Source organism: Hippocampus guttulatus, chromosome 8, assembly GCF_054856545.1.
Source record: "Hippocampus guttulatus isolate MCC_2025c chromosome 8, RoL_Hgut_1.0, whole genome shotgun sequence".
Lineage (NCBI taxonomy): Eukaryota > Metazoa > Chordata > Actinopteri > Syngnathiformes > Syngnathidae > Hippocampus > Hippocampus guttulatus.
Window position 1 is genome coordinate 11,455,581 of NC_141268.1, and position 12,108 is coordinate 11,467,688.

The window sequence follows — 12,108 nt, forward strand, 5'->3', positions numbered from 1 at the left end:
GGGATTCAGGAATTGTAACTCAGCGGATTTATATAATATAGTAATGTAAAAGTCTGCTTTTAATTATGGTGATTTTTACCTTGACATGTGCGTCCGTCTTCAGCCAGAATGAAGCCCGCCCGGCAGTCGCAGTGCGCGTTACCGCCGTCGGCCCGACACCGATGCATGCAGCCTCCATTGTGTTCGGCGCAGGGATTCTGCACTGTCAAGACGCAGGAAGTGTTGGCTGGTAAACGATACGTGGTTCCAATAATGGGCCAAACACACTTCGTAACACGGTCTTCAAGTGTCATTTCTTTTTAACTCGTGTCAGGAATGACAACCTTCTGCTCAGCATAAACAAAAGCAAATAGCCGACCGGGTCCAAAATCTGAGTAGTAACAGAGTGTCATTTTCAAAGACAGTTATTGTCTGCATGCCAAGAAAACTATGCAGAATCTTGCTGTCTCCCACACTGAAGTGTCCACATGCTGTCACATGCAGTAATTACATTTGGCTTTTGGCGCCATGTATATTTACATTTTCTTGAAGGCAGTGTGATCATGATTAATTCTTCTTTCCAGGTCCGGGAACTTACATTTGCAATGCTTGCCGTCTTCTGTCAGCTCGTAATTGGGCTTGCAGCGGCACTGGAACTGCGCGGCAGACTGCTGGACGCAGTAGTGTTCACAGCCACCTTTGCTGAGGGTGCAGGAGTGGACAGCTAGAAGGTAAAAAAAAAAAGAAAACAAAAGGACAGGAAAAGTGGTTTAAAGGAAAAAAACACACAGAAACTTCCCTTGTGCTTCTTTGTAAATAAAAGTCACGAATTATTTTGTCAAGTACAAAGGAAGACGTTTATGTTTTCACTTGGGTTGTGTTTGTGAGAAATATAAATCCACAATTTCATGCACCACAGAAGAAAGCATAAAACCTTTATAGATTTTTGGGGGGGAACCCATGCCAATTCTGACATTTGGCAGGATAAAATTCTGATAATCAATTAATCAGTCAATTAATTAAGAAAAAAAGTCAGATAACCCTAACCTTAGTTATAATAATATTTTTGGGCATTGGATAAACAATATATACACGTCAATGCATATTGTGTTGGCTGTGTTGTTTTGATTCTGATATCGGTTCCCAAAACATCCGTGCTAGTTTCATAGCCCATATTGTGTTTTGCATTGTGTGTTAGCATTTAAGATAGCGAACTTGTGGTGTTTGATTGAACTCAAAATGTTATTTTCTTTGTTTAGGTATAGTTTAAGCTCCACAATTCTCCCAGTGATGCCTCGATTGACATGCCTTTGATGTCGGTTACATGCCATCCGCACAAATGAGGCAGCTATCAAGACTTTGAAGTCAAAATCATACACTAATGAGGTTGTGAACAAGAACAGCTCAATCATCTCGGCCAGGCTGGACTCAATCACTTTTAGTGAAAACAAGAAGCTGGCATTCAATGTTTTTTTTCACTGTGGAATGGCCGCAGTCAAGATCCATCCATCAAAGGTGCACGACAAACCTCACCGAGCCTTCCAGTGTAAACATTTTGCGCTTGTGGCACGGAACAGACCCCAGTGGTCAGATCCAGAAATAGATAAGATAAGCAAAGCTAAGATCGGAATCTTTCAAGCGCATCTGTAGTTGTAGTTTTCCAGCCGCTGAATGCTGTGTTAATTGGAATGCTTTGCCCTTTAACCATCCCTGCGTGCGATCGTGCTGTTCGGGGGGGAAAAAAACCCCTCTAGATATACAAGAAGTTCTCCATTTATTTGCGAGCATACTTTGCATTTTTTTCTGAAGGGCATCTGCACAGCTTTACCGCGTGAGTCTGCAAAGTCTCACGGAAGGGCTTCACCCGGGAGTCGCGCAACACGTGGACGCTGATTATCGGCGCAATCAGAGTCGCAGCGACAGCAGGGGCAGGGCTGACTAGTCAGGACCACTGCTGATATTTGGAGGTCAGCGGGGCTTATACTTCTGTCTCTATCAGGAAACAAAGCATATGTTCTGAACGGGTTTCATACGAGAAAAAGGCTGGCTTCGATCCTAATCACAGGTGCTCTCCAAGCCAGTTTTGGAGCTAACAATGTGCATCAGCAGATGGATCATGTCCAGCTGTCATCAGTGAGCGTGAGCGCTTCCCGCCGCTGGATGCTGAACCGATTCAGACGCTTTCATGCTGTGTGATTTCGCGGCCAACGTCTCCTTGAATTCTTTTCAAGTGCAGCTGCCGACTAATGCGGTTTAGTCTGCGCAATCCAGTCCCATTTGCTGATTTGATGCAATGTAACGCCTCAATTATAGTTTGCGGGCAGAAAAGTGGAATTGCTGCTAAGTATGTTGGCATAGGTTTGAATCTCCTTTTGAGTTTTTGTTTAGGTACTCCAGGATCCATTTTCTTGCTAACCGAAGACTAATTGTCCACAGGTGTCAATATGAATGTGAATGGTTGGTCATTGATACGAAATGTGTTCTGCGTGTGGCTGGTGACCAGTCCAAGTGCAACCCTCTTTTAGCCAAGGCAAGGCAAGGAAAAGCAGCTCTATTTCTAGAGTGCATTTCTTAATTAAGGTAGCTCGCTGTTCTTCATGAATTACACCCAATGTAAACACGAGTTCGATCAAAGTTGATTTATTTATCGAACAAACACAATCCACAAAATAGTGGGACTGTGAACCTTGGAACACGTGATGAAAGGGGGCCTGGGTACTGTAAAACTGTATGTGGCACATGGCCACTACGTGAGGCATGTTGAAAAACATGTACAGTGGTAGCTCTACTTACGAACGGCTCTTCATATGAAATTTTCAAGTTACGAAACGCCTCAACAGGACAATATTGCCTCTTGTTACGAAAGAAATTTCAAGATACAAAAGGTAAAAATACAGGATGGGCTGCTAGTCGCATATCCGAGTTTCCTGAACGCAACATACTTATTGCTGCTTTGCCATTGGCTATTACCGATCATCGTCCTGGCATCCCATTGGCCGTTTGTGTCTATGCATGTAGATAGATAGATATGTGTTTATGCAGCGTCCTCGTCATTCGTTCCGATAGTTTCACGTAAATGTGAATCACCCAGAAAAAATGATGGCTCTCTATGCTAATGTTTGCCTTGGATATTTTCGAAGGATTGTTAAAAGCCTCCAAAAGCAAGCATCCTTGGATCAGTTCTTTACAAAACGCTAAGCAGAAAACACTTCTGAGAGAGAACATGAACTAAAGAGGACAAAAAAACGACGAGGATGCAGTTAAAAGTTAAATGACCATCATTTTTATTCTTTACTCTTTGTTTTTTTACATTATCTCTCATTTATTGCACAATAATCTACCGGTAATTGTCACATGTATTTGTTACATATTTTGATGCATTTTTATGCTTCATAAAACATTTATGTCTGAACTTTGGGGGGCTTTGAACGGATTAGGGCATTTACATGGAAAACGTATCCCTACTTCCAAAATTTTCTACTTAACTAATTTCTTCCAGAACCAATGAATTTCGTAAATGGAGGTACCACTGTATTCTAATCTCAGGACTTTGTCTTGCCCATTTTGAGAAAATCATGCAATTAATTGGGATGTGTTTTAGGGCATGGATCCCCATCATTGACAATGTCTGAATTGAACTGCCTATGCAGTACAAGGATGGTAAGAGAAGAAAAAACATCAAACCAAAATGCCAATTTTAATCTGAACCGAATTGAAGGCATTCCAAGAGACCAAAGTTGTGATCCCATGTCGTATATGTACTTACGAAGGCAAGTGCGTCCATCGACATGCAAGCGGGATCCCATTTGGCATTCGCAGTAGTAGGAGCCTCTGGTGTTAACGCATCTGTGCTGGCAGCCGCCATTATGGACTTGGCATTCATCAATATCTGCGGGGAAGGAGTTTCGGATGGGATAAGGAAGCGGGAAGAGAGATGGGAGAGAAATCAGTGCAATGTGACCAAAGCCTGTCATTATGGCCAACGAAATTCCAGCTGAGCCGCCCAACTGGATGGAAGGATTATTACCACAGGATTTGGAAGATAAAGTTGAGGAGATGATGGATGAGCAGGCCAACTAAACAAGTAACTGTGATGCAAATCAAGCACAACAAATTTGCTCAATGTGGTAGCAACTATTATACAACTAAATTCTTTCCCCATGTGGGCGAAGCCAACAGACGGAGCCACACACATTCCTCTCAGCCACACCAGAATACTGGAAAGAAAATAAAAGGACGTTTTCATGTGAGAGAAGTCGCGGCGAGTCAAACATGACTGCAATTAGTTTCCTCAAGATGTCTTGAATTAAAGGTCACGGAGTGATAAATTGCTCGTCATGTCAAACTGACCTCCAACTCTCTGTAATGTCACTAAAGTCAGTGGAAATTTCACTATACAGCGGGAAGGAAGACATTACCAGTGAGCGGCTTGTGGCCAGTTCATGACTGCAAACGCAGGTACAGATCATAAATGACTACAGTTGCTCACTCAAGGTGCCTATTTGCAGCCAGAAAGTACGTGGAGAATTCAGTAGTGGAACGCAATCTAACCTTACTTAATTGTATTCATGTTTATTAGTAATCTGGTGTCGATTGATGTCTGATGCTGTAGTAAAAAGGTGAGGGGAAAAATATTGGCTAGGAGGGTGTTTTTGTCACATTGTGTGGGACAAAATGTGGCAAATGGACAAGCGCATCTGGACCTCATCGAGCACTTTGCGCTGCAGATGTGTACCTTCATGCTCACACAGTGCACAGGAGGACAAGCTGCAGCCACAACATTAGGTACACCGACGCAGGATGTTTTTCTTTCGTGGCAAACAACTACTCGTCTATTAGACTTAGTCTACAGCCATTTAAAAAAAACAAAAAACGAAGCTGTCACTCAGTGCCCTACCAATCAACGGCTCATTCATTTAAATCATATCTAAGAAACATAATGACAACGGCACAACCATCTCTTGTCAATATTGCTTTTTATTTCGATTTATTCCTGCCGGTATTATGACTGTATTGAGCAAGGATGGAACATGTGTGCACTTTGTTTCCTGAAACGCTGACAGTGAATGATAGGATAAACATGACAGCTATGTTAGCTGTGTGCTAAATTGTACAAGTAATAATCATGGTTCATTTAAGTTTACCAACTTTTAAAACTGCAATATGCTACAATATCACTCATTTTTACACTTTGATTTACACTGTGTCACATAAAAGTTCAACGATGAGGCTTCATTCACTGTTGTGACCGCTGTGCTAACAACGTAAGCTGTGTTTTCAATCAACCTAACTCAGCAGATGGATTTTACTGGCTATAAAAACATAGCCAGTCAGAACCAAACGAGCAAAAGGGGAATAAGATCGGACTGCTTGTTTCCAGCAATAGCGTTGGACCACAGAAGTAATCCTGGACTTGACCCCATCTACTTCAAGTCATGTCCCGCATATGATACGTTCTGTGGTGCACAAAGGGGTCTTTAAAACTTGTGTTTCTTTGTCTTCTGTGGCCAAACGTCAGCCTCGCTCCATGTGCGGCAGCTGGCAGGAGTCACTTCAGCACTTTTTTTTTCATTTTTTCCATGCGTGCTGAACGGACGCAAAGTGGTTTGTGGAAAAACAAGTCCCGCTAACCACAAGGGTTGATGGCACGTTTAGCGCTCCACGTACAAAACCCTTGCCAGTGTTGTATTTATTACGTGCAGAAGAAGTGAAAAATAGGTCCAAACATCATTTGACGTATTTCCAAGATCAAAAACATGCTTATCCTTATTCAAAAGAAGACTCTGAGCAGTGTAGTCATTCTAGAAAATATTCAGGGTTGATAGCACGTTTTCAATGCGCATTCATCTCATGTCAGAATATCTGAAGACTCCCAGAGTGCTCCGATTGCCCAATCTGGACTTTGGCCAGGAAGTCCTCACTTACCTGCAGTCCTGTGAGGTAGGTTGTAGCCTTGGTAACCATAGAAACAATGCGGCCTGTAGCAACGCCTCCTATAGAAACCGTACGGGTAGTTTGCTGCGGATGCAAAAAACGGCAACGTTTCCAGGAGCATCAGGAGTAAAATGCACCATCCTGATACAGAAACCATGTTGTGGTGTTATCCTTCAGCCAGTATAAATATACAATGAATCAAATTTACAAACTAAGTGAAAACTCCAGTTAGAAGAAGGGAAAAATCATTCCGAAAAATTCATTCAGCCTAGACTGCCTCTGGAGTTTTGTGTCCTTCCATCTTCTTCTCACATTCTCACCCTCCCAAAACTTCAGTGTGTCCGTCACAAAAAAGACCCTCCCCCTTACATTCAGCTCTTGCACAAAGCACCTTCAACTCCTGACATTTAAATAACCGCTGCACTCTAACTCCACCAAAAATTGACGGGTTTATTGAATTTTCACTTGGAAATATATTTTCTAATCTAACTATATGATATTTAATTTCATATTTTAATGATATCATATGTTTTCAGTTTTTTTTAAGATACTAAGTTACATGATGTTTGATACTATCTCGATGCAGTTATGAGTAATGGCTTGGGATGGGCAAGCACCAATACTAGGTATTGATATCGGGCTGATACTGACCATATATGATTTATTTAGGGCAGCACGGTGGTCCACTGATTAGCATGTTCGCTTCACAGTACAGAGGTCATGTTTCGATGATGGGCTCTGGCCTTCCTTTGTGGAGTTTGCATGTTCTCCCCCGTACTTGGAGAAAACCCACATCAACTAGAAGAGTTAAATTATTATTGAGGTGATTGTAAACAGGCTAACAAAATTTCAACATTATTTATTACACAGGACAATTTGACGTTTCGGCACAGATTTTAACAAGGATTATGGAAGTTGACGTGCATGATTTGCTTTCGCGGGGCACGTAAAATGACGTGGCAGGCCAGATCTGGCCCCCGAGCCTTGAGTTTGACACATGAGATACTGTATTTATGGATGGATAGATTTATTTACATACAAATTTTTTAAAAATGTGACAGCAATTTGGTACTCCAAAGGGAAAAAAATTGGAAAAGAAGTGCAGAGCGAGATTGTGACCAAGGGTCACAGCAATTTGCGACACAAAAGCCTGGAAAAGTGTGACTTGAGCGCAAAATGATACTTTGCACTTGCGTGTTTTGGGGAAGGAAATCAGCAGCCAGGTGTTCAGAATAGAACATAGGACGAGCCAATATGTTTCTGTCTTTTGAAGCTGACATATATATAAGGAAAAGAATGTGGGTTTTAAAATTAGCCAGAAGTCCCTCTCCATATTTCCAATCCAAACATCTGAGAGAGGAATGAGACCGCCTGTGTCTTCTAAGGTCAATACGCAGACATATTAGCCGGGCCAAAACAGGACTCTAGTAAACAGATCACAGAGCAAACGTAAACCACCATATCGCCTAACCGCATCTCTTCAGACTTCTGTTCTGTGCTGCGCTCTGATTGGCAACTCTCCATTTTTGGGGGTGTGGTTTAGCCAAAGGTGAATTTTTAAATATGGTACAGTGGTCTTTTCACTAACACAGAGCCACTGCAAGCTGTTAGTTCAGCTGCTTGAACATTGGCAGAGCATCAGTCACACGCTCGCGTCGGTGTGAGCCATAAAGTTGATTCGGCGTGACGACTGAAATGTTAAACTCATAACAGCATGATGGAATCCATGCAAACATGATAAAAACTGACTAGGAGGCATAACCTTCGTTGCTGTCATAGAAGGTTCCCCAAACAAAAGATGAATTGTTGGTTGGCAGGTTAACAATCCCTACACATGTACCTAAAACCTGCTATTTGAAGTTCCTGACAAGTGAATACAAATATGCCTTCTAAATTTGCCCCTTCATTTGGCATCTTCATGTTTGAGAGGCGAAAACGTAGCCCCCTAAAGCCTTCAGTGGCTGGAATATATCCCACGATGCCGTGACAGGATGTGCTAGCCACCAGCTAGCTTGCGAGCTAACAGGAATGGGCATGGGCCTAGCGGTATAGTAATTCGCAATTGAACTGGAATAGCACTGATATGAACGGTAGGACTCAAGTTTTTATATCATGAAAAAATTATAATTATAAAATAAAATTATATAAATTTTATAAAAATGATAAAATTAAGTAAAAATAAAAATTATAATTTTTATATAATCATGTTGAATGCCCAAGTGCGTCGGGTGGGCACCGTTTTAGCCATGCCTAAAATGGTCAAATGAAATGGTAAAAAGCAGTTTAAGGCTCAACAACTGAGTACTGCACAGTTCTCAGGCTTTTCTCTTTTTTTCCCCGCAATTATCTTGAAACATGCTGGATATATTTAGAAACGTATCTCTGAATTCTTTTACAGGGTCTTTACAGACTTCTGCTTTAAAATGAGCGAGCCATGTAGTTGTTTTCTTCCAATGGCTAAGATTTCCATCCGTGACAATGTTCCCATCCACATTTAATTCTAATTACCGTGATGCGGATAACATCTCTCAGTAGTCATCCAGCAGACTATTACTGATGATTTTGTCTGATCAAACCAACCGCACGCTAGCACGCCTTCGTCGCAAACATCAAATCGTGGCAGAGCATGAAAGGGAAGATGATGTCGGAGAAACATTCCGGGTTTGTCGGGAGTGGATATTTGGAGGAAGAACACATCTTATTGATGCATTCAGACTCTCTGGTGGTGATTTTGCCAATAAAGCATCACAAAAAGACACTGCCAGGTTAGTTTTTAAGCACTTTGTAAAAGTACAGGGGGTATTAACCTTTTTTTTGGTTTGTTTGCTTGTTTTTATGAAGTCCTCTGAAAAATGATGGTGAAATCAAATCTGGAATGTATGCTTAACAAGGGCTCCTTTGAAGTGATCTATACATTTGCATACTTGGCCAATAAAGATGATTCTAGTTTATTATGAGCAGGGGTTGCTTATGAATCTCTTCAGGGTGTCGCCTTCATCAGAGTCATCAAAATTCACTGACATGCCCGCCCACACACAATGACAAATCCTACAGATTTTCAAAATTTTGCATAGTCCACTGATCATGATTCCAATTCGGAAGCAATCAGGTAGAATTAGACAAAACGTCTAGGACAAGTTTGGTTTTGAAGACCCCCAGAAAATGGCCAAAATGGCAGACAGGTAAATTTTACAATGTGGAGTTGAGGCTTTTTTTTTTGTCTATATAGTTATGATAGTCATGCCAAATTTGTAAGGATACTGGATGGATGGATGGATGGATGGATGGACTGGGCTCCGGGGCTTATAGTTGACTCTTACCTTGACAGGTTTTGCCATCTTGGTTCAATTTGAGTCCAGTAGGACAGCGACAGTAGTAACTTCCAATGGTGTTGCAGCACAGTGCTTCGCATCCGCCATTGGTCTCTTCGCATTCATTTACATCTGAGAGGAGGAACAAAATGAAAGTGTTCATATCCCGGTCACTAAATTGCAAACAGATAAACCACAGAGTTTTTTTTTTCCTAACAGGAACAGGTGCCAAACTTTTAGAGTTGAAATGGCTGCGCCAATGTCAAGAGTTGATTATAGCAGCCACTGGAAAGCACAAGCGACGATTCCAATATTAACATGAAATTACCAACGAAAGGGAATACGATTCTTGTAAATGTTGTTTCTGTCACGACTGTGAAGCTCGTTGCAAAAAGTGTCCTTCCAAAAATCACGAGAAGCCCCTTTTTTCAGTCAGTTTGCTCTCCTCGCCACCAGCGAAATGTCATGCCAGACTTGTCATCAAGTCCACCAGATCATATCAAAGCATTCCAGACAGCCTATAATAACAGTTTGGATTCAGGTGCTGACAGGGAAGCATTTGCCACTGTTGCACGTGGCAAATTACAACAAAAGAATTTATTATCCATTGAGACGAGCAAATGCATTTAAAAAATATTTTGAATGAGTAGATTTGATGACACCAGGCGGCGTTATCAAAAGGGGATCTTGGCCTTAATCCCGGAGCGCATGGAGTCAATCAGGAAGCCGCATACACCCTCCACTCATTAGCCTGAACGTTTTCCTCAAAGCCCCCAAAAACAACCAAAATTAGCCGCCAACTGGCGAGTAGAGTTATTCCTTCAGGTCACCATGTGTGGAAGTTAAAAAAATGTATCATAGGAATTCTATATAAGATCTTAATTTAAAGGTACAATTTGTAATTGAGACAAGCAGTTAGTTCCATACTGGTGTAGTGGTTCACATGACATGGGCTTATTCCCCTTTAGTGCGCATTTCACAATTACTATGATGACTAGTCCAGTGTGGAATCTATCATGCACGACGTCAGCAAACCTCATACAAAGTAGAAATCAACTCAATATGCATTTCGAACTTGTTTTTATTGCTTTTTCTTCTGCTTTATTTGGTTTGTAATACCACTACATAAGATGTAATTATCAAATATGATGGCGCAATTACCAGGGTTGCCACACACAACAGATATCACATATATCATATCGTGGAAGTGTTTTGCACTCTATGTCATATGCCCAGTGCGCAAGCAAACACAGTGCAGCTCAACTTCTGGCAAGAGGAAGACATGTCGGGCAATATGTATTTGGCAAAACATCAAACTTGTTAACTCACGATCATTTGTTTGTAAACACCACAGAATCTGCTCCTATTTGCACAACTGAGTTGGTCACAACCCAAATGCATTGATCACAAGCGAGTGGTGGAATGTAAAGGCATCCACGGGCGTATCCAGTGTAATTTTCAGCTCCGTCTTCACCTCTCCACAAGTGGAGCCAATCCAGGGAAAACCACACCCCCTTTAGCTGTGGAACATGCTCCGAAAAAGACTGCGGCAGGCAAACGGGAGAACGTGAGCCAAAGTCAAGGGCAGGGCGGCGGGACCCCAGAACCCCGAGGGACCCCTCGTGCTGGGAATTGTCCCATTGTGTGGGGACTGTCAGGCCAGTACATCCCCTCATCCAACCATCTGCCAACACCCCTATGGGGAAAAACCCCCACCTGTGTGGCAGTGACAGCAGGGCCAATAGAACACTCCTCACTTGCCAACACTTTGTGCCCAGTAAGAAGGCAAACATGTGGAAGTTATTTGGGTCAGGAGAATTTTTAGGTTTTTTAAAATGTTTATTATTATTTTTTTTTTTTGTCAGTGCATTTATAATACATGTTGATTATATGTGTGTATTCACTATTTGTGGGTCGGCCTGTTCCCTATTTGCCGTGAATAGCAGGGGTCCACTCTATTACTTTGGCACCATCTTGTGGTCTCTTGGTAACAAGGAAGTATGTTGAAGTGAGTTGAAGTCATGCTTGATCATCATCTATAGACGATTATAGTACAGTGAAAAGCTTTCTTGGGAGGGAGCCAATCACTCAGAGGTTTTTGCTATTCGGCGCTACAGCGAGGGTTTGCTCGTTCATGCAAACCAGTGAAGGTGCTGAGCATTGTTCTGGGTGAATAGCATCTCAATCATCATTAGGAGTAAGTGCTTACTGCTGTTGTGTCTTCTTCATCATGAAAGGCAAAACAAACACGCGCCTGAGAAACGGCTCCAAAAATGTGCATTTCCCCACACTTGTACACCGTGTTCTGGAAAAGAATGAAAAATAAATAAGCTGAGCAAAAGAGATGCGATTGCACGACCACCCCCCCCCCCCTCCCCGCCTCCACCGTGCACGCTCAGCTGCAAGCTGAGAGGGTTTACATTGTGAGACTTCCTGCGATAAGGCCCAACGCCACCGTTCCCGCGAGGACCACACTCATGTCCCGATTGACCACGAGTGGCTAAGAAAGAGCTCACGGAAACCTCCGGAGCAGATATTATCTCAGGAGCCGCAGGGCGGAAAATTGCAGCATTCATGTGAGATGAGGAGTAGGTTGTGTGGGAAGGTAGGGGGGGGGGGGGGGGGGCGCCATGGATAACCTGTTTCCGCTTCGGGGTCTGATCTGAAAAAGTCTGCTGTGAGTTTGCACTTGGCGTGATGGCAGCTGCTTCCATTTATTTAGCAAGATGCGTACAAATTCGATGACAAGGCGAGGACGTTTCAAAGAGACAAATGATCATGTAGTTTATAATTTAAAACGTCCTCGGTGTATAGATAAAATCCATTAAGGAACAAAAATTCAAGCACACTAATCACCCTCTTTGAACAGCCCTGCTGAGAGCAG

At 42.4% G+C, this 12,108-nt stretch overlaps 1 protein-coding gene across 1 annotated transcript in view; it reads right to left on the reverse strand.

Annotated features, from left to right (window-relative positions):
• The window catches only part of megf6b (multiple EGF-like-domains 6b), a 52,529-nt gene that overhangs the window by 16,467 nt on the left and 23,954 nt on the right, over window positions 1-12,108 (reverse strand). The window contains exons 5-8 of the mRNA XM_086118913.1: window positions 9,234-9,356; window positions 3,746-3,868; window positions 578-703; window positions 80-202 (exon numbers count right to left, since the gene is read on the reverse strand). Of these exons, the coding sequence (XP_085975039.1) occupies window positions 80-202; window positions 578-703; window positions 3,746-3,868; window positions 9,234-9,356 (495 nt within the window). The remainder of the gene's footprint in view (window positions 1-79; window positions 203-577; window positions 704-3,745; window positions 3,869-9,233; window positions 9,357-12,108) is intronic.